This window comes from Nycticebus coucang, chromosome 1 (genome assembly GCF_027406575.1).
Source record: "Nycticebus coucang isolate mNycCou1 chromosome 1, mNycCou1.pri, whole genome shotgun sequence".
Lineage (NCBI taxonomy): Eukaryota > Metazoa > Chordata > Mammalia > Primates > Lorisidae > Nycticebus > Nycticebus coucang.
Window position 1 is genome coordinate 120,999,458 of NC_069780.1, and position 24,423 is coordinate 121,023,880.

Sequence of the window (24,423 nt, forward strand, 5' to 3'; positions counted from 1 at the left end):
ACTATGAATGATCAATAAGAAAATACAGAAATGTGAGGAACTGTGACATTCATAATGTTATAAATGTAATATTTACTGTTAGTTTTTAAGTTGATGATCCAAGAGTTATATACAGGTATGGGCTACCTTTCATCTAAAAATAAAACTTTATCACTAGACCCTTAAGAAAATATTGAGACATCACTTTCCTGAATCAAATTTAAAAAAAAAAATTAAGTCAATCCAAAATATCTTTAAATTATTTTTAGGCCAAAATTTTCCAATTAGTAAATTTATATATTTTTTTTTCTTTCAATAATTACACATACTCACATTTTGCCTTCATGTGGATCTTCTTCCCGGCCCTAAAGAGAAGATATTAAGACAGTATTATATCATGGGCTATTAATCTATTTTTATTGAAACTCATAAAAATCATATCTTCAAACATATCTCTACATACATGTATACAAAAAAAGTTGCTTCTGTTCAAGAACTGTCTTTCGAGGCTGGGTGCAGTGGCTCATGTGTGTAATCCTAGCACTCTGGCCAGGCCGAGGCAGGCGGATACCTGAGCTCAGGAGTTCAAGACTAGCCTGAGCCAGAGTGAGACCCCATCTCTAAAAATAGCCAGGTTTTGTGGCGGGCACCTGTAGTCCCAGCTATTCAGGAGGCTGAGGCAAGAGAATCGCTTGAGCCCAAGAATCTAATGCTGCTGTGACCTATGGCACCATGGCACTCTACTAGGAGTGACAAAGTGATACTCTGTCTCAAAAAAAAAAAAAGATCTTTCCCTAGCTTTCTATTCTTCTCTCCTTGCTGCCATTACTTTAATAGAGGACCCCATCCCCTTTGCTTAACTATTTCAGTAGCCCAACTAGTATAATTACTTCTTTTTCCCACCCCACCACTCCAAACTGGATTCATCAGTTTCAACTACAGGTCTGCCCTGCATTAAGAAAACCAAACTATACAAAAACGAAATTTTAAGACCAAACCTTCAATACCTGTCTACAAACTCCTCAGTCTGCAACCAGACTCCTTATCCTAACAATCAAGTCCACATTTCCTGTTTCACACTAAGAATTCTCTTTAGGTACTTATACCATGGTCACACATAACTACCTATTTGCCAGGCTCCCACCACTGTAGCTTGGTTTTTTTTTTTTGTTTTTTTTTTTTTTTTGTTGTTGTTGTTGTTGTTCTTAGAATGTCCTTTCCATGGATTTCTTCCTACCTGTTAAACTTAAAACCATCTAGGAAGGATCTATCTCAAATGCTGCCTCTTCAGTGAGACATTTAGAGCCCCTAAAAAGTGAATATGAACTATTATTTTGAATACAAAAGACATCCTCATTTTATCATCTTCTGAACTTCAATGAATTCTAAATTCCTATGTTTTAAGATACACTACTATTATTCACTCCATTATAGTGGTTATAAGCATCTTGAGGTCTTTGCCATTCTTTAACACCCACCACAAGCACAAGCACCAGCACAAGGCTGGACATGTAGTTTTTATTGAGTATCTGGTGAAGTGTAGTACTAATAACTAGCATAGTACCTGGCATTGAGTTTTCGGTGAATAAATAATGATGGAACGAGTAGAAAAATGGTCTAACTGTAGTACATGAATTTACTTACCTCAATTTGGTCCTCACTCATTAAATACCTAATCAGGCTAAAAACAAACCTCACTGAATTCCTATTATATCTTGGGCAGTACGCTGATAAACTATAAAAATGAATAGCATTAGGCTTGGCGCCTGTAGCACAGTGGTTACGGTGCCAGACACATGCACCTAGGCTGGCGGGTTCGAGCAGGCCTGGGCCTGCTGAACAACAATGACAACTGCAACAAAAAAATAGCCAGGTGCTATGGCAGGCACCTGTAGTCCTAGTTACTCAGGAGGCTGAGGCAAGAGAATAGCTTAAGCCCAAGAGTTTGAGGTTGCTGTGAGCTGTGATGCCACAGCACTCTACCAAAGGCAACATGATGAGACCTATCTCAAAAAAAAAAAAAAGGTATTATGAAAACACAGGAGGAAACAATTTGCCCTAAGAATTTAGAAAGGCAATAAAATCTCTGTGAAAGAAGGGGTGACATATGAACTGAACTGATAAAGATGAACCATATTTTACAAGGCAGTCTATCAGGACAGGAGTGTCAAGGAACAGCGAAAAGTATAGGCTTAGAGCCACTCATGAACTCAACATCTACTGAATGCCAAGTAATGCAAGATACTATTCAGGCAGTGAGCATACATAATTGAATCAGAGACAAAATCCCTACCTTCAGAGAGCATATATTCTAGAGTCAGTACATAAAAGTCCAGGGGTGCTCAGAAAACAGTAATCAGAATTTTAGAGGAGGAAATTCCTTAAATCCAACCACTAACTGAAGGCCTGGACCATCTTCACAATCTAGACATGCACCTAGTCTGGTGGGTTCACCAAATGGTTTTTCTTATCTTTTCTTTTTTTTTTTTTTTTTGGGGGGGGGACAGAGTCTCACTTTGTCACCCTTGTTAAGAGTGCCGTGGTGTCATAGCTCACAGGCTCAAGCGATTCTCTGGTCTCGTCTCACTCTGGCTCAGGCTGGTCTCAAACTCCTGAGCTCAAGCAATCATCCACCTTGGCCACCCAGAGTGCTAGTATTACAGGTGTGAGCCATCACGCCTGGCCCCAAATGGTTTTTCAGTTTACAAGGAATTAATTAACTTACAATAAAAGCTCATTGTGAAAAATTATTCTCAATGTTGGAATGAAAACTGTTTATAATTCTAACTTGTAATTATTGCAAAGTATGAATATATTCATTTTTAGCAGCCACATCACACTGTTTGCTCATACTGAGTTGTTAATTTGTTCTTTCTAAATTTGATCCAGAATTCCAGAGGTCAAGAAAAATTCAACTATACTGCAATTCCTTTAAATAATCAGGATGAGGAAGGGAGTTATATAGCAGACAGAGAGAAATCCAACATAAAAGTCTAAAAAATTTTATGGGAAAGCCAAGACAGTAAATGCTTCTGTTTTAATACTTCCTGCCTACATAGAATAACTCTCCTGCTATTGGAATACTAGTCTGGGAATTAGGAGTTCTAATTCCAACCATTCTAAGTAACTGTGTGAAGTGTATCATACCATTTTCTCAAATCCTTCCACCTTTCTTCAGTGTGTTTAACTTCTATACATCAAGATCTAGGTACCAGAACAGGCAGACAAGAGAATTAAGACCAAAGAAGAGTATCTCATACTGCCATCTTCCTGAAGCAATAATCAAATCACACATTTCACCATACGTGGTATTATCATGTCTGTAGCATAACTGGAGAACAGTAACTTTGACGGTTGTAAAAAAAAACAACAGAAATTCCATCCCACTGGACATATCCAAAGGGAAAAAAAAACCCAAATTTTAATATAATGTTGGATATATTACAGCAACACCGAGACTTGTCTCTAAAGTACAAACGCTGCTTGAAACTGCTGACCTATTTTCTAAAACTCCACACATACAGTAATTTATACTGTGGTAAGATGACAAATATTTTGTGATGGCAACAAAAACAATGGGAATATTCACACTGTAGACTCATGTAATAATACATATGTAATAACTGAATTTTTCCAAAGTTCCTGGAAAACTATACATGTATTTGGAAGATAAGGATCTGAAAGTAAACATGTGCAACCATGATCAGTTTCATATAACTTCATTTATGTGGAAGAATAAGAGGGAAAAAAAGGGATAAAAATAAGCCCAACTTGTTAATATTTTTTTCTTTCTTAAAAGATGTTAGTATGTTAATACATTTTTAATTCATAGAAACTCCTGAAAGCTTTCTGAAAATTGGTAGCTATGTATTATAACATGCTAGCTTGATTAAATTCTCTACAAAAAAACAGCATTTACTATTGTAATAGTAAAAAGATTTTAATGAAAAATTACTTATACTTTTGAATTAAGATCTTTCATAAAAGAAATGTATTCATACCCACTTAACCTGATTATGGGCAAATTCCAAATCTTATAAAATCTTAAAATCTGGAATTGAAGGAAAAAAAACAAAACTTACCACCTCTTCTACAAGGTCGTCAACAATAAGGCCTTGTTCATCTGTTCTTAGATTTGTAACCCAAATCCATCCATCATCTAATTCATTATGAACAATGAACATATCTCCTTTTAAGAAACTGAAAATAGCAATCATAAAGTTATTAAAATAAAAAATTTTTAAACATGGAAATTTGAACATTCACGTACTACAACACAGAGATCATATGATATTGAAAAATGCAAAAGATTAGTGTCAAATACTCTAAATTTTTGTCCTGTTTCTGGCATTATCTATGTGGAAAACTCTGAAGATACCTAATAATCTGCATCTTAATTTCCCCATGGGTACCTAAACTATCTGTATCATGAATTATTGCTGGATTTGAATTAAAATTTCTGCAAACAGTAGTTAATTATATGTGTATTGCAGGCTTCTGGGTATAACTTTTGGGTATAACTCCAAAAAAATTAAATTGTAAAATGTAAGTTTTAATATTATTACTCTTTCAGATTAGGATATAAAATCAAAAACACAAAATAAATATAATTAATACATTTTACATGTGGAGTTACTTCAGAAAAAGTTTATGTATTTTTTTATAAGTGGAGTCAAACATAGAAATTTAATACAAGAGTAAGGAAAATTATACCTCATAATTTTTGTTTCATTTGTTGTTGTTGTTTGCCTTCCCATTAAGGCAAGTGAAATAAGAAATAGATTTCCCCCTTTAAATCATGGGACTGTATTATATACTATATGCCTGAATCAAAATATCACATGTGCCCCATAAATATGTATATTTATATATCAATAAAAAATTCAGTATGAACTATACCTTAGAAAATGTTTTATTAAATGCATATATACACACACATCCCTTGTTTAACATGGAGGATGCATCCAATAAAATACTCTAAAAAGTTGATTTTAGATAAACACAATTAGCTTTATCATGTAGATGATATGTCAATTAACATTTTTCTTATTAGAAAAAAATTAGGGCTTATTTAATTCACTCAGACACCCATCATCCAATGAGTATAGCATTCTTTCTCTGAAAGTGGTGCCAAGGGATACATTGTTAAAAAGCATGCATGTTTTTTATGTTATCAATTTCAGAGGATGGGGGTCCCATACACAACTTTCCTTTCATTAGACCCTAGATGTTTTCAACCTCCACATAAGGGAGTAAAAATTGATGTATGTCATCAAAATAAAGAAAAAACTATCAAAAACTCCTTGAACTTTTCCTTTCAGACTCAAAAGAATGCTTCTGAATACTTAAGGTTTCAAGATACTACCACTGACTTTATATCCAGAACCGTATCTGTCATATTTTTTTTTTAGCAATTTTCCTTTTAGACCCAAATGAGAGGTCTATTAAGTAAGAATAATAAGACATTCTTTCATATCCTTAAAAGTTTTGTCTTCTCTAAACTCAAATTTCTTGGACAAGTTTCACAAAACAGAACTTATACACAACATTTTACACTGTATTTGAATAATCACAGAATACTGCATTTTATCTTGATTCTACAACCCTTCTTAATGATAACCAACACTTCACTAGATGAATGGTAGACATTATAACTTAATCAAATAAATTATTCCTTCTAGAACCAACTGCATTAACACAATAAAGAAAATAACTAAGTGTGTAAGAAGAAGCAGGTCACAGGGACACGAACTAAAAGAAAAATGGCAAAATTCATTTCTTGGTCAAAAGGAGTCATAAGGTTGGGCACAGTGGCTTACACTTGTAATCCTAGCACTCTGGGAGGCAGAGGTGGGTGGACTGCCTGAGCTTACAAAGTTTGAGACCAGCCTGAACCAGAATGAGACCTCATCTCTAGAAATAGCCAGCGTTATGGGAGGCACCTGTAGTCCCAGCTACTCGGGAGGCTGAAGCAAGGGAATTGCTTAAACCCAAGAGTTTGAGGTTGCTGTGAGCTGTGATGCTGCAGCACTCTACCAAGGCTAACAAAATAAATGTCTGTCATAAATAAATAAACAATTAAAATGTTAAAAAAGGAGTCATAAGAAATTTTTAAAATTTCAACTTGTCATTGTTGCCATGCCAACTTGTTTAGTGTGAAACAAATAATTATTTTAAAAAGCTTACTATGATTTATACCAGGTGTCCTCAAACTGCGGCCCGCAGGCCACATGAGGTGGTATGATTGTATTTATTCCCCTTTTGTTTTTTTACTTCAAAATAAGATACGTGCAGTGTGCATAGGAATTTGTTCATAGTTTTTTTTTTTTTTTTAAACTATAGTCCACCCCTCCAACAGTCTGAGGGACAGTGACCTGGCCCCCTGTTTAAAAAGTTTGAGGACGCCCGATTTATACCAGAAAATTCAGTCTGTATTATTTTGCACTTCCCCCCAAAAGGTTACTGTACTTTATTAAATCTCATTCATTTTCAGATGCTTTTCCATTTAAGAAATTCACAAATGTATACAATTTTTTTAAAGCCTCGTAACTTATACAAATTTATATCATCAAATTAAAACTTAGACATTCTAATTCTTATTTAAATTTTTATCTTTCTAGATCAGCAGTTCTGTATTTTGGGGGGGGGGTTCTCTGGATCCCTTTATGCTCTTAAAAATGATATGCTCTATGGGTTTATCTTTATGTGTTATATCTACTGATAATTACCATATTCTTTTTTATTTTTTATTTTTGAGAACAGTCTATGTCGCCCTCAGTATAGTGCCATGGTGTCACAGCTCACAGCAACCTCAAACTCTTGGGCTTGCCTAAGCCTCCCAAGTAGCTGGGACTACAGGCTCCCGCCACAGTGCCTGGCTTTTTGTTGTTGTTTCAGTTGTCACTGTTGTTTTTAGCTGGTCTGGGCCAGGTTCGAACTCACCAGTATGCGGCCAGCACCCTACCCACTGAGTACAGGCAGCGGCCTAAATTCTTTTGTGTGTGTGAGATTGCTACCCAGGAGATATGGGAGGACTGTCTGAAGAATGATCAGCAATAGTAATGGTTCGTATATTTTTCCTTTACAGTGCTTTTTCATTTATTATATCTATTTGAGCATTTTTATAAAACTTATTTTCTTTTCATAATGACTTTAACATTTAAAAGACTCAGTGTACATGGCCTGTGCCCTACCCACTGAGCTACCGGAGCCACCCCATATTTAAATTTTTAAAAAAATCTTTCAATATTTACTAATCCCTTTAAAAATAATGTTATCTCATTAAAGAATAGGAAAAAATAATTATAACATTTACACGTTTACTGAGAGTATCACTGTTTCACATTTTTGCAAACCTCTTAATGTCTGCAGGATGTTCCTATCTGTTTCTACATTTAATTAGCTACATATGATTTTTTGCTTTAAGTATATGAAGAAAATCTGGCTTCAAATAAACATGAAAAGGTAACTATTTTAATAGTTTTTTAGATAATTATAGATATTCCACAATATTACACCAAAAACTCAACCAGGGGTACTTTCATGAAGTTTAGTTGTAGTGTGGCATCAATTAATAAAACTGTATCATTGAACTTTCCCTAAGCATTCCACTGACATGCACTCATCTACCTTGTACTTCAAGTGTATCTTATACCCATATATAACTTTATAATGTTGATCCCGTAAAAAAAAAAAATTGGTTTGTTTAGCTGTGTATCTTCCAATTGTTAACACATTATACATTATCAAAACATTTCATTATACATTATCAAAACATTTCATTCTTTAATACCATCACCAATCTCATCAAAAAAGTGATTATTTTGGAAGGTGTCAGGCTCTTGAATGCCATTATAGAGTTTCTAAAATTGTAATTTTCGCTTAAGAACTCAAATTTTGTCACTGGCAACAAATACTGTTTTCCTTGAAATAACAGTCTCACTTTGTTCCTTCTCAAAAAAATGTCAAACACTCAAATGTCAAACACTAAATAAGCATAGTTTGCCTGTCGAATAAAAATGGTGTGTATTAACAAGCTAATACAGATCTCAACTCACTGCATTTCCTGATGACAGTGAACTTTGGTACACAGCAGAAGAGTTTTATATATACTTCTCATTTCATCAGAGTATTAAAAAGACGTGTAGTCAAGAACTGAAATTTAACAAAATAAATATTTTTTACTGCCTCATCAACAAGTGAAACTGGTTCCGATTAACGCAAGTGTATGGCAATGACAATTACTTTATACTTCAGTGCCACCACTGCATGGATTTCTACTAAGGCACCAGCACTTGTACAATTATCCATTGCTTTTACATCATCACTATGAGAGTCACAGTAAAAGGGGCAGATTATGCCTTAGTATACGAAAGTAATTTCCACCTTAGGAATTGTGAGGGTTATTTTTATGTATTGACTTGACTGGGTAGGCAAGAGTGCCCAGATTAAACATTATTCTAGGTTGATCTGTGGGTGTGTTTCTGGATGATATTGATTTAGTGAGATTAGCATTTGAATTAGAGAATAGTATCCTACCAGAAGGGCATGGTGGCTCAAACCTATAGTCCCGGCTACTCCAGAGGTATGGGGAGGTAGGGGAAGAAGGCAGAGGCAGGAGGGTAGTTTGAGAGTCTAAACTCTAGACCAACCAACGTAGCAAGACAGTAAAACACTGTCTTTTTTTAAGTTTTTTTTTTTTTTTTTTTTTTGAGACAGAGTCTCACTCTTTCACCCTCAGTAGAGTGTTATGGTGACGTAGCTCACAGCAACATCAAACTCTTGGACTCAAGTGATGCTTTTGCCTCAGTCTTCTGAGTAGCTGGGACTACAGGTGCCCACCATAATGCCCAGCTATTTTTAGAAACGGGGTCTCACTCTTGCTCAGGCCGGTCTTGAACTCCTGAGCTCAGGCAATCTAACTGCCTCAGCCTCCAGAGTGCTAGGATTACAAGCGTGAGCCACTGGGCCTGGCAAAACAATGTCTCTTAAAAAGAAAACAAAACAAACAAAAAAAAAAGATAATCTCTGTCATCACCTCCAGTATAGATGGGCATCATCCAATTTATCGAAGGTCTAAATAGAACAAAAGGTAGAAGAAGGAATTCACCCCTTTTATCTGCCTCACTGGTTGAACTGGGACATCTCATTTTTTTCCTGCCTCCAGACTAAGATTTATACCACTGGTTCCCCTGATTGACAGGCACTGGACTGAAATACAGTGGCTTTCCTGGGCCTTCACCTTACAGATAGCAGAAGGTAACAATTGCCAGCCTCCATAATTGTGTGAACCAATTTCTTATATTAGATCTTCTCTGGAGAACCCTGTGTTCTCAAAGCAACACACTTTGAGAACTGCTGTGTTGAAATTTTACAAATTATCTAAGATGCCTGAATTTGTAAGTCATCACTCTGTGTTCTTTAAATACATATATATTTTTTCTTTCTTTCCTTGGCCTTTCTATCTTAGATCACAATTACAGTTATGTCAATAAGAATTAAATAAGGATTCATTATTTTGAGAACAATATAAAAATGGAATTTCTGTTACTCAGATACCTGAATCTCTGTGGAGGGTTTTTAAATCTACTAGAAAACAATGAATCTTTATTTTTTACTAACAGATTTCTAGAAAGTTTTAACTACATTTTAAATGCTACTATCATTTCAGTGAAAAACTATTTAGAGTATCTAATTATTCAGAAGTAACCTTAATGGTTTTCTAGCGAGAAATAAAAGTTTCTACTGTAATGTTAAATAGCTTAAAGACACTGATAATTTGACTATCAAATTATAAAATAAATCACATTTTATATAAATAATAAAAAGAAACCATCATATAGTTTTGTAACATTCCTAAGGGTTATAATTATCACTATAATTATAGTGATAAATTAAGTTTAATTATCATTTGAGTATCATTTGTAGCTGGGGCATAAATGTGGAAATGAAAACTTGAATAGGGTATAGGTTATAAGAAAATGCTCCTTCCTTTGTTAGACACAGTATGATCACAGTTTTGTGATTTCTCTTGCTGTCTTCACTGTGGCCCCCCGATCCAAATTCAATCTGGACAGATTAAACCAACCCAGGAGTACAGGAACAACAGACCCAATATTAAAGGCTGTATGTTATTTCTTCAAATTTTAAAACCTTCCTAGTCTACGAGCAATAAATCTTCAGAGTTTAGTTCTTTCAAATGCTTATACATGGAAACATACTATAAAATACCTTATTTCATCAGTCTCTGGTACTTTTGTGTAAGGCAAGATGGCTCGTACACGCCTTCTATCTTCTACTGGCTAGAAATCATTAAAAAATGACTTAAAAATAAAGTCTTTTTGTCTCAAAGTCAAAAGAAGTATATACACATAAAGTTAACGCCAATAAAAATCCATATTATAAACTCCACAAAATTATTCAAATTAATATTTACTAAAACTCTAAACATCTAAAGCCTGGAAGTATTTTATTTTTCTTGTATTTGTTGGTTTTTTGGGAAATCTTTTTAAAAAATATAACCAACGTATTTTTAATCAGGAAATATGAGTTGATCATTTAATTTTAAATAAACTATATGAAACATATAAGTTAACCTTTCTTTAATGATATAGAAGCATTTCAAAATCTTCTAGCAACCTCAGGATTAGTACTGTGCAACCAATAATTACTTCCCATACACGGTAAAGTATTTGTTATGCTATCACCAGAAAGTACTATTTTAGAAGTCTAATTACTTAAATACAAAATTACAAGAAAGCTTTTCTTATGTATTAAAAAAGTCAGTTTTAACTAACAACTTAAGCAGAATTAAATTTAATATACTATTTCTCAAATTATAATAAGCATCATAAGAAACTGAACAAAAGCTAAAACTATTATTAAAGTGAAATAATAAAGTTTGAAAGATACTTTATTTAGGTTTTACTTGCCTCTGGTGGTGCAACTGGATAAAGTAATTTTTCTCCTTTAAGCAAACAAGAAACATGACTGTAATAACCTATTAGGTCTGATAATGAAGAAAAACGTCTTCCACCAATGTAGTAATCTCCACACATAGCAATAATCCTATTTGAACAAAGGGAGGAAAAAACAGTATAACAAAAATCTTTTCCACCAAATTTTTTTTTTTTTTTTTTGAGACAGTACCATGGAACCCAGGACATCAGCTTAGCTCACAGTAACCTCAAACTCCTGGATTTAAGGGATTGTCTTGACTTAGCCTCTGGAGTAGCTGGACTACAGGCATACAGGCACCCGCTACCACACCCAGCTCATTTTTCTATTTTTAGTAGAAACAGGGATCTTGCTTTTGCTCAGGCTGGTCTTGAACTCCTAAAGTAATGGTATCCTTCCACCTCAGCCTTCCAGATGCTAGGATTATAGGCATGAGCCACCCCACCCAGCTTGTTAGCCAATTCTTAAAACCAAATTTCATAAAGAGATTATAAGGCCCATGATTTTCATAATTTTTCTTTTAACTATTACCCTGTATTAAAATACCAGTCATTAGTATCTTCATTATAAGCCAATTTTTCAAGGTTATTTCTTTTGCATATGCATTTGATATGAAATACGAATAAGGCTTATAAGTCTCAATTATATAATTAAATCAAACATTTGAAAATTCACCTTGCTAAAAAAAGAAAAAGAAAATTCACCTTGTGATACTTCCCCATCAATTTTATATTTAAGACTGAATTAGCAATTTTAATAAGTTTTCTCTGGCTAAAAGCAGTTCACAGATCTCCAGAAATATTTACACAAAAATTGGTAGTAATTTTACAGATTACATGTAGTGTGACAATACTCCCAAAGCTTATTTTTAAATCTAAAAATCAAGGGCATACCAATATTTTACCAATTAACATTATACATACTATTTTTTCAATTTCTCTCATAAAAATGAAATAGGATACAGTAATAGATGTAAATATGTTTATATATACAGATTTTCATTATCTGTGACTAAAAAAAATACATTACTATTTCATTGAAGTAAATGTCTGCAAGGTTTCAGGATAGCGCAGCTAAAATGAATTAAAAGGCACAAACCTTAATTTTCAAAGTGTTTCCTATATTTTCTGTTACTCCGTAGTCTATTAGTATACATTTCCTTTGTTTCAACATTACCAAAGTTTATTCGTAATTCTTTATACTTAAAAAGTGATAAACACATGAATATTAGCATTTAATGCCCAATAATATTGTTTTTAAGCAAAAAATGTCAACATTCAACAGCATCTACTGTAAGTCAAGGATGAAATCATTTATTAATAGATTTCTTTCTCCACCATTTAAATGTCAATGAGTCATTCACCTTTATGACAGCAAGTATATTTATGAATGCTACATCAAAACAGCTATACAATATGGCCTCATAATAGAAATGAAGGCTTACCTAAAATGGTTGACAACATTTGTCTGGCTAAGAAATGAAAGTACAAAGGATCCTGGCCTCCGATCACTCTCTCTTATGAGGTAACTGCCAGACTTCCCTGCCTGCCTGAGGCGTTCTTCTGCTATAGTTCTATCAAGTTTTCCATGATACCACCTAGGAGGAAAAAATATAAGAGATTAGAACAAATAATAACCATAAAATTACTACTGGTAGTTGAAAACCATAAGAGAGGTTTTAAATACCTACATGTAATTTAAACATTTACATTTAACTCTGAACCAGTTATTCCAATTTTGATTCTTTTTAATATCAGTCTCCTTTAAAAAAAATCATTTACTCTATAAATTAGGCCCAATCATCTCCCACATAAATCTCTTCCATTTTTACCCATTTCCCTACCTCCAAGGTTGTATACCTGTTCAAAATGGAAGCACTTAATGTAATCAAATCTTTACTTACAAAAATAAGAGTAAGATGGACAAATGTTAATGGATAATTAATTTGTGACCTTCCTATATATACTAAGAAACCAAGACTTGACATAACAAGGGCACATGGAACCTATGAGAAAATAAAACATTTATTCCATTTTACAGTTTATGTCCTTCTGGAATGGCAAAACAGAATAGTAACATTTAAAGGCTGCTATTCTAATTTCTTGTTTCAACATGAAGCTGATTATTCCCTTTGGTTCTAAGATGATGTATCCCACAGATCTGAATTTAACTTCCCAAAGTTACTTAACAAGTGAGGAATAAATAGCACCTTTGTCGCTTTAACTTACTGGCTGTCAATTTAATTATAGTCTACATACGTCTAGTTAAATAACTACTGTAACTCTAGCATCATCCATACTACCAATCTATGCCTATAAAGCCTTATAAATGGATCTCAAAAGAAGCATACTTAGAAGTAGACTAGAAGTATCATATGGGCATGGTAACAAATCTACAAAGTAATTAGCATGAAATACTTTTACATTTTGTATACTTTTATCCAAACTTATCCTTAGATACTTAACAGTCAAATTTGAAACACGCAGAGGAAAACCATAAACATTCATATTCAATAAACACTGATATATATATATTTAATTATATGTTAAATAAAGCTATTATACTGTGATTATTTTTGTAAGCCTGCTGCAATGAAGCTTTTTGTTCTTGACTTTGTATTTTATTTGAAAACAAAAACTTAAAACTTCACAGTAAGAAATATTTTTAAGTTTTCTTCCAAAACAAGCCTATTTAGAGTTCTGTGCATAAGACTAAAATAATGAAAAACTTATTCATAGAATTCTATTATAACTTAATAGGGAAAACATAATTATACACTGTTAGTATTAGAGGAAGGGAAAGAATAATCAATGCTGCATTCCTTTGAAATCCTAACCTCAGTTCAAGGTTTGTGTTTTGTTTTTGTTTTTTTCTGAAAGGAAAGGTTTAGACCAGAAGCCACTGAAAATTCCTTGAAAAGCTAAAAATTTAATGACATATAAGAATAAAATTTTGAAATTTCAGACTAGAAGTTTGTTTAGTTGTGACAATATATGGAATACCCTTAGAATATGAAACTGGTAGATTCTTTATTACATAAAGCAATGAACTATCGAGCAGAATGAAGACAAAATTAAGACAATTTTAAGCAACTGTCTATTTTTGAATACTTAAATTTATTAAATTTCTGTTTGTGTTTTAGGCAAAATGTCAAGATTAAAAAGATTCAATTGTATTCATCTTGTGAACTCACAATAGGATGACATACAGAGGTGCATAAAGTATTACACAATCACTATTTTACAATGATTTAAGAGCTTCGTTGTTTTTAGTTTTTATATCTATCCACTTTCTGTAAGATTGAACATTAAAATGGGTAATCATTTCAAGGTAGACATTAATCTACATAAACTTTATTTTCAGAATATTAGCAATTTCCTTTATGTCAAAAGTTCATAAGATTCAAACACATAAAGCACCTCAAATCAATTCATTTTTATTTATTTACTTATTTAATTAATTTATTTATTTCGGGGGTGGGGGGAGACAGAGTCTTACTCAGTAGTCCTGGGTAGAGTGCTGTGATGTCATAGCTCACAGCAACCTCAAACTCCTGGGTTCAAAGAGATCCTCTAGCCTCAGCCTCCTGAGTAGCTGGGAGTACAGGTGCCCACCACAATGTCCAGCCAGTTTTTCTATTCTTTGGCAGACAAAAGGTCTCACCCTGCTTAGGTTGGTATCCAACTTCTGAGCTTAGACAATCCACCTGCCTCGACCTCCCAGAGTGCTAGGATTACAGGTGTGAGCCACTGCACCCAGCCAAATCAATTCTTGATTATCACTAAAAAATTGCAATTAAATTATTCAATAATCAGCTTGTAAGCATATATGAAGTTGATCTGATCCTAAAAAAAGTACTCAAACATTTCAACTATTATAAGCCTCTGGCTGTACTATTTTAAAAAAAAAATGTAATGGTATTAGTCAAAAGTCAGAATTTCTTGAATCACCTATATGATTTACTCCACAACCTCAGGATGATTCACAGTAACAAGAATATTTTTAAATGTATCTGCCCAGATACTTCAGAGCCGCATTAAAGCAGAAAAAAACATACTTCAATTAAACTGATACAATGTGCTACCTTTATCCTACTTAACAACTTAGAAATCAGAAAATCATTAGCATTACACTAGATGAAAACAATCATTTTATTTAAATTGTACATAGAATTGTCACATGCAGCCATAACAAATGTTTTACAAATAAATCAAAATAAATTAAATGTGATAAGACTGGAGTCAGATACTTCACAGATTTATAAACCCTAATAAATTTCTATATCTATTAAAGAACAATCCTTGGTTCTAGTCAAAAACAGTTTCTCAACCTTTTTAATACATAATCCTTTTTTTTTTTTACCTCAAAGGATCTATTAAAATCATTTGACAAAATTAAACAATTTTCATGATTAAAAATTCAAAAAATATACATTCAAAAATATGAACCCCAACATAGTAAGATCATGTAAACAAGCCCTCAGATATCATTATACTCAATAACAATTCCAGTGTTTACTATCAAGAACAAGACAGGAAAGCCTAATCTGTCCACATTATTCAACATAGTACTAAAAGATCGAGCCCACGCTATTAGGTAAGAATAAAAGGCATTCAAATCAGAAATGGAGACATAAAATTCTATTTGTACACAAGGTACTCTTGTATATAAAAAACTCGAAAGGTGGGGTGGCGCTACACAATCTTTTTTTATAAACAAAAATTTTACCTACCAGAAGATTCAGAGTCCCTAAGGTAGGAGTCCCTTACAGAGAAGTGTATTTCAATTTAGCCCCAGCAACCGAGAAAATGCTGTTTAGCTTAACTTCAGTAATTATTTTTGAGATATAAAATAGTACAGAATATGGCTTCTCAAAATATATCACCAATAACAAAGATATAATACTCCCTATGCGTGATACTGCCCTAGTGGATATTTGTCTAAAATATTTAGTTTTTTAAATTGCTACACTTTACTTCTAAAAATAGTATCATTTACAAAGAAATAAAAGAAAATCACCCCACTATTATTCTAGATGATTATAGTAAAAACCATATTTTACCCATTATTCTAAGTCTTTGTAGTCAAAGCTTTATTTTATTGCTTTAATGGTAGTTTTGAGGTTTATTGTTTTTAAGTAAGTTAAAAAAAATTAAACTGGAATCTAGAATACTTCAAAGAAACACAAGCGTAAGTGTCATATTGGTAGGATGAGGATATTCTGACTAAACATAAGATTATAGAACAATGGTGAATTCAATGCCTAAGTTTAAAAATATGTTCACATTTGTGGCAATTAGAATTCACAGAATATCCCTAGCACATAGCGATAATAAGCTTAAAAAGTATTTGTTGAATGAAGGAAGAAATGTTGAATAATAAAACCCAATGTAGTTCAACCTTGCTTATGCAAAAAATAAACTCTTCAGTGTCCATATAGGGAGTACTGACCTTTGAGGACTATTTTACACAATACACACACACTATATATATAGTGTTAAATGAAATATATAAATGAAAATATATATATATGAAAATAATTCAGGCTTATAGAACTCAAAAAGGAATAGTTATACTAACATCCCCTAAAACGTATTCAAAAAAGACTAAGCAAATGGACAGAAGACCAAGATTTATCAGAAATCCAAGAATTACCAGAAATCTAAGAATTAGAGCAGAAACCTCCTCAACTATGGCCAAGTTGCTACATTCTGCACAATGTTACCATCACTTGTAAAATAGGGAAAATAACTGCTTCTCAACTTCAGAATAAATTAAACACTTGTTCTAAATTCCTTTAAAGAAAATTATAAAAATGAAAAATACTATATAGGCTATCTGGTACAGTGGGTAGGCGTAAAGACTCTCTTTTTGAACCCCAGCTTTGCCACCTAGCTGTGCAAATGTGGACAAAATAAGTCTCTGAGCCTCAATTTAGTATAACAGTGTCTACTTCATAGAAGGACAGCTTAATATTATTATCAAATGAGCAAATGCCAATAAAGGTGCTTAGAAAACCATCTAATGGATAACAAGAGCCCAGTAAATACTAGTTTAATTATAATTAAACCAATATAAAGGGAGAGCAGAGAATACTAAAAGGCTGTATGACTAATACAACTTCATCAATAAAACATTCAAATTTTAATGTTGCTTACTGAGTGCCCAATTTGTGAGCCAGCTAAGCTCCAATTTTCTTCCTATTTTCCAATCTTATTTACTTTCCATCTAATTTTTGAGAAGAGAACAGGTAAAGCCAATGTTTGTTTCTACTAAGGCATTAATTTTAGAAGGAAATTTTCCTCCCAAAACTCCTTTTGAACATTACAGATCATACAAGTTAATAAGGTGGAATATATCACAGTATTCATGAATAAGAAATTATTCCATTTCTCCTGGCAAGTCTAGAAGGAAAGCCTTAAAGAGTCCCATTCTTTTCCCAATATGTACATATTCTTTGAGAGAATAGCAAGGATGGTATATTCTTTGGTGACTCAAATTTGTCTCATATGACACTTAATATCACAGGGGTATAAATGTCTAGGTTACATGCATTACTTTTGTACTGCTTAAGACAAAGTTGTAGGTGTACCCATCACCCAGACAGAGTACATTATACTAGCCATGAGTGATTTGAACCATCCCCTCCAACCCCCGCTTCCATCTGCCAAATTTCCGCTGTGTTTACTTCTATTTGTGTATGTACGTGCTATTTGGTTAATTCCATTCTAATAGTGAGTACATGTGGTCAATGTTTCTCCATTCTTGTGATAACTTCACTAAGAAGAATGGTCTCCAATGCCATCCGGATTGATACAAAAGGAATTAATTCACTGTTTAATGGCTGAGTAGAACTCCATGGTATATACAGGCCACGTTTTAATTCATCCACGCATGAACTAATGGGCACGCGGGATTCCACTCTTTGCAATTGTGAATTGTGCTGTAATACATTACAGCACAAGTGTTTTTTGGATAAAGTGATTTTTCCTTCAGGTAAATATCCAGCACTGGGACTGCTGAATCAAATGGTAGGTCTACTTTCAGTTCTTCAGGAATCTCCATACTATTTGCCATAGAGGTTATTACTGTTTGTAGTCCCTCCAACAGTGTCTAAGTTGTTCTTATCTCTCCACATCCAGACTGGCATTTGTCGTTTTGGGATTTTTGTGATGAAAAAACTCTTTTTACTGGAGTTATGTGATATCTCAATGTGGTATTTTTATGGGAATTGCATTCGCTCTATGAATCACTTTGGGAAGAATGGACATTTTAACAATGTTAAGATTCTGCTGATCCATGAGCATGATATGATTTTTCATTTGTTTACATTTTCTGCGATTTTCATCCTCAGAGTTTCATAGCTCCCTTTATAGAGATCGTTCACCTTGGTTAAATATATTCCTAGTTATTTATTTCTTTTGTAGCAATTGTGAAAGGTATTGAGTCTTTGATTCTCAGCTTGACTACCATTGGTATACAGGAATGCTACTGATTTGTGCACATTAATTTAACATTAATTTTGTGATCTGAGACTTTGCTGAACTTATTTATCAATTCCAGGACTCTCTTGGCACAGTCTTTGGGGTTTTCTAGGTATACAATCATGTCACAAGCAAAGAGCAGCAGCATGGCCTCCTCTTCCCCATTTGGATACCTTTAATTTCCTTTTCTTGCCTGACTGCTCTGGCTAGGACTTCCAGCATTATGTTGAATAGAAGTGGTGACAGTGGGCATCCTTGTCTTGTTCCAGTTCTAAGTGGAAATGCTTTCAACTTTTCCCAATTTCAGTATGATGTTGGCTGTGGGTTTGTCAGGGATGGCTTTTGCAATTTTGAGGTAAGTTCCATGTATGCCTATTTTGTTGAATTTTTAATCATAAAATGGTGTGAAATTTTGTTGAATGCTTTTTCTCCATCTATTGAAATTATCATGTAATCTTTGTTTTTGCTTCTGTTTATGTGGTAAATCACATTTATGGATTTGCAAATGTTGAACCATCCTCGCATCCCTGGGAAAAGCCCAGTTGGTCATGGTAGATTATTTTTTCATGTGCTGCTCAATTCAGCTTGCCACTCACACTCTAATAATAAAGCATGTAATGTTCCCCTATTTTAAAAGTAAATTCTCCCTCTCCTTATCTTTGCCTCTCTCTAAAGAAGCTGAGGGAAAGGAACAGCAGGAAATTTAAGAAGCGAATACATTTCTTTCCAGTTAGCTTTGTAATTTTTTGTTGAGAAACCTTACAAGCAGATATAGACTCCCTTGATTTTCTTAAATAAACTAATAAATTTATCTAAAACATCATAACATATAATACTATATACATTATGTAAGTCAACAATAAAAGAGACAAGTTAGACAAGTTACAGAACTCAATCTACTTTTAAATTTAGAATCCCATGAATGTTTTTTATAAATGAGTGCTACATATTGCTGAAGCACATTTGAAGCATCACAGAGAGATGCTTTATGTTAAAAAAAAAATACAAAATACTTTGTATTAAAAAAACACAAAAATACTTTGCATTTTTTTAGTCTGTCCTGCCTGATCAGGAGAAAAACAGAAATCTATGTAATGAGAAACAACTTGCTTTGAATATAGAAAGACACTTCATTCAAACTATATGATTATTTAAAACTAACTTAACAATCATAAATAGAAACCATCTATGACAGCAGAAAATAATTACAATAGTGCTAATATCAACAGACTTCCTTTTTATAAAAAAGGAAACTAAATTAAAATTCCCAATAGATCACTTTTACTTTCCACTATGCTGTTCCTTTTAGTTCTATCACTGAAAGGCACTAAAGTTCTTACTGAGAAACAAGACATGCATAAATCCAACTGCTAGAAACTCTTCTGTTATCTGAATTACTTGGGACTTTCGGTGCCTGATCATGCTACGAACTTCTAAAATTTTTCTATAATTCTCAAACTGATAATCAGATTTTCTTACACATGCTTGTCTTTTCTAAAATTAAATTGGTGATTTCAGACTAAAAGATACAAGTCTCCCAAAGCTCCCTTATTTCTTTTTAACAAACACAATCCCTTATAGTCTTAGGTAAAACTTAAGAAAAAGAAACTAACTTCTTAGGCCCGGCACGATGGCCTGAGCTCAAGAGTTCAAGACTAGCCTGAGCAAAAGCGAGACCCAGTCTAAAAAATAGGCGGGTGCCTATAGTCCCAGCTGCTCGGGAGGCTGAGGCAAGAGCATCGTTTGAGCCCAGGCATCTGTGGTTGCTGTGAGCTATGACCCCACAGCACTCTATCAGGGGGGAACAAAGTGAGACTCTTGTCAAAAAGAAAAAAAAAAAAAGAAAGAAAGAAAGAGAAGAAAAGAGAAAGAAGGAAATAAAGGAAAAGAGAAAGAAAAAGAAAGTGACTTCTTAAAGTTAAGAGCTCTTCTACTAAATAACTTTACTTGGTCTTTTTTCATAACACTTTGCATGAAGACTAAATCTAATAATGTGTAAATTCATCTGAATGACCAATAGAGTAAAATAAGCAAACTTAAGTGTAGTACCCATCTTAGAACAACTCTACAACAAATAATCTTGACAAGAAATATGTATCTGTTATATATTCTTGGGTGCATCTGTCTATTTAGGCAGATGATCAAGAGTGTGTATGTGTGTGTGTGTGCATGCATGAGTGTGTGTGTGTATGTATATATGTATCTCAGCTCAAATTAAAGGTAAGAGCAGAAATACTTTTTTCCTTTTGCAATAGGTAACATTTACAGAATCCAATAAAGGTTTTAGATTGGAGACAGTTATTTACAAAGAAATAGCACTGTTTTATGTTTTATCCATGCAAAATTAAGTCAACTGAAACATGAAAGGTGGAAATACAGAAGTTTGTACAGAAATGCTCAACCAAGACTGTACAGTTCTCACTACCCTTAGAGAGAGGGGAAGAGAGAAAACAAGCAGGAGGCTCACATCAGTTCCTACAGCACATCTTCAATCTCTTACAACTTTGTACCTAAATCCTCACAGAACTACTACTTCTTACAGTTGGGTTTACTCAGAATAATCACAGCCTACTGCCACTCAGCGCATGAAGAGAGGGTAAGGATATGACTTGTGACAGTGCACGTGATGCAATGTACGACTGCAACACGTTATAAACTACCTGGAAGTAATCTTTTACATAAAAAGAAACTTTTGTTTTTACCATCACAATTGTGTTCATAGTAAAACTTTGAAAGTATCTGATTCAGAAACTACATATTAAAGTAAAATATTTCTTAACCTATATTTTAAATCACTGAATCTGAATGTTAAAAGTAAACTTAAGTATAACACTGCCTCTTGTTTAATCCGTTTCCAACAAACTAAGTGCCAACCATTGTACCATCTGGCAGAAATACTATAGTAAACACAATAGAGCACCATGACATGGATGTTTATGATCCAATGTACAATACAGACAAAAGAGGCGACTGTAATTTGCCATAGTAAGTACTAAGATGTAAAGGCGTATAGAAAAGCAAAGCACCAGTCTCAGCCCTAGAATTTTACTATACGTTTCCTGAAAAAACTGATGCCTAAACTGAACTACTAAAGCAGAAAAGTGAGGGCCTGAGAAGGAAAGTGACAGAAAATGTCACAGGCAAAGGGAAAAGCTCAGTAAAAAAAAAAAAAAAAATCAGTAAGAACACCTTAAACATTCAAAATATACTTTACAAATCTAATTTTCATCAGATAAAATGGGAAGAATAGACCTAATAACCTTATTTGAATTTCTTTTAGTTTCTTAAATAAAAATATGCCTCAAGAAACATTTTTTAAAAGTTCAAAATATAGATCTATCCTCTCATCTGGTCTCTGCAATAACCCAACCAGTGGTAGGAGGGGTATCGAGGGAATGGGCATCACTCTAGCACTCAAAGTTCTTCACAATAGGCTCAGCACCCATAGCACAGTGGCTACCACGACAGCCACATACACCGAAGTTGGTGGGTTCCAACCTGGCCCGGGCAAGCTAGACAACAATGACAACTGCAACAAAAAATAGCCAGGCGTTGTGGCGGGCACCTGTAGTCCCAGATACTTGGGAGGCAAGAGAATCGCTTAAGCCCAAGAGTTTGAGGTTGCTGTGAGCTGTGATACATAGCACTCTACAGAGGGCAACATAATAAGACTCTGTCTCCAAAAAAAAAAAAAAAAGTTCTTCACAATATGCCCATTATTCTCCTCAAAGTACTATACGTCCCAACCAACAAAGATCCATCCATCCAACAAATATTTTTTAAGCACCTATTATGTGTTAGATACTGCCTGACACATGAGTTCTCACCTGCACTTTTTTTACTTATATAAAAAAATTTTTTATATGTGAGTAGAAATGCCAGGTGCAGTAGCTCCCACCTGTAATCCTAGCAGTCTGGGAGGCCAAGACAGGTGGTTTGCTTGAGCTCAGGGCTTCAAGACCAGCCTGAGCAAGAGGATTACCTAGTCTCCACTAAAAATAGAAAAACTAGCCTGGTGATGTGGTGAGTGCCTGTAGTTCGAGCTACTTGGGAGGCTGAAGCAAGAGGATGGCTTGAGCCCCAGAGTTTGAGGTTGCTGTAAGCTGTGATGCCATAGCACTCTAATCTAGGCAACAGAGTCAGACTCTGTCTCAAAAAATAAAGGATAAAAATAAATAAATAAGTAAGAATGGAAAGATCATCCAATTTATTCAAAGGTCATCCTAAAACTAAGGCATTTCCCATGAGGAAGTTCTGTTCTGATAATTTTAATCTTTAAAATGAGCCATATGGGTGACTGAGACCAAGGTGGATAATAATGAGCTAAAAGCTGTATTGGAAATAAATCCATCTTAAACTACACATGAATTAGCAGCAAGGTGGACTTTTCCAGCAACGTTGGACCACTTAAAATATACTGGCAAGGTAAAGAAGCTGGAATTCCGAAATCCTCCTGTCGTTCACAACATAAAGGCAAACCATTTCTATATCATATTGTTACATGTAATGAGAAAGGGATTCTTTTTGATAATCACAAGCATTTGGCAAAATGGTTGGATAAACATGAAGTACCAAAACACAGCCCAAAACCGAATTGTCATTAAAAAAAGCAAATTAAAAAAAAAAAAAGTTAATGGTGTCTGTTTGGTGGTCCACACTGGTTTTCATGAAACCTGAAGAATCAATTCCAACAGATGTCAACTTCAACCAACTGGAGGAAATGGTGAGGATGCTTGTAATTAAGCAGCTGAGATTGTCAACACAGACAGGGTAGTCCTCTTGCAAGACACCACACGACCACATACCACACAAACACTGATGCTCAAACTTCAGAAGCTAGACTTGGATGCTGGCATTCGGTATTCACCAGACCTTGCGGTAAATGACCACCAGTGCAGTTCCTCCAGGCTTTGGATCCCTTCTCACAAGGGATCAAATCTCAATAAGCCATAGTAAATGCCTTTTGCAATTTCATTACCGTTCACTCTCCAGGATTCTTCACTGCTGGCATAAACAAGATACCATTAAAATGGCAAAACTGTGTTGATAGTTCAGGTGCATACTTTGATTAACAGTACTGCTTTTATGTTCAAACTAAACTTTTGATTCACAATTGGACGTCATATTTGATGTCAAAATAAATACAAAATAAATACTCAAAGCATTCTAGCACTAAAAAGTTAATAGCACTTTGAAATTTATCCACAAAATGTCAGTTTAAAGTTATTACTTTGATATATAGATTTGGACATTTACTATCTATAATTTTTTCTAAATTTTAATAAAATTACATATAAATTGAACTACAAAAAGTTACTGAAAAATAGAAAACATATTACAATTCTGAACTTTTTTTTTCTTTTTTTTTTTGGAGACAGAGTCTCACCATGTCACCCTCAGTAGAGTGCTATGGCTTTATAGCTCACAGCAACTTCAAACTCTTGGGCTTAAGCGATTCTCTTGCCTCAGCCTCCCAAGTAGCTGGGACTACAGGTGCCCACCACAATGCCCAGCTATTTTTTGTTGCAGTTGTCATTGTTGTTTAGCTGGCCCGGGCCGGGTTCGAACCCGCCAGCCTCGGTGTATGTAGCTGAGGTGGTAACCACTGTGCTATAGGCACTGAGCCTACAATTCTGAACTTTGAATATTAAAAATCAAAGGATCAGGCTTGGTACCTGTGGCTCAAGCGACTAAGGCGCCAGCCACATACACCTGAGCTGGCTGGCAGGTTCGAATCCAGCCCCGGCCCGCCAAACAACAATGACGCTACAACCAAAAAATAGCGAGGCACTGTGGCAGGCGCCTGTAGTCCCAGCTACTTGGGAGGTGGAGGCAAGAGAATCACTTCAGCCCAGGAGTTGGAGGTTGCTGTAAGCTATCATGCCATGGCACTCTACCCAGGGTGATAGCTTGAGGCTCTAACAAAAAAAAAAAAAAAAAGGATCAGCCTACATGTTCACTTTTAAGAATTAGACTTTTTAACCTATGTGTACTTGACTGTATT

General features: G+C 34.3%; 1 protein-coding gene across 1 annotated transcript in view; it reads right to left on the reverse strand.

Moving 5' to 3' along the window:
* The window catches only part of RASA1 (RAS p21 protein activator 1), a 94,804-nt gene that overhangs the window by 37,428 nt on the left and 32,953 nt on the right, over window positions 1-24,423 (reverse strand). The window contains exons 2-6 of the mRNA XM_053586966.1: window positions 12,380-12,532; window positions 10,911-11,046; window positions 10,210-10,280; window positions 4,062-4,179; window positions 313-344 (exon numbers count right to left, since the gene is read on the reverse strand). Of these exons, the coding sequence (XP_053442941.1) occupies window positions 313-344; window positions 4,062-4,179; window positions 10,210-10,280; window positions 10,911-11,046; window positions 12,380-12,532 (510 nt within the window). The remainder of the gene's footprint in view (window positions 1-312; window positions 345-4,061; window positions 4,180-10,209; window positions 10,281-10,910; window positions 11,047-12,379; window positions 12,533-24,423) is intronic.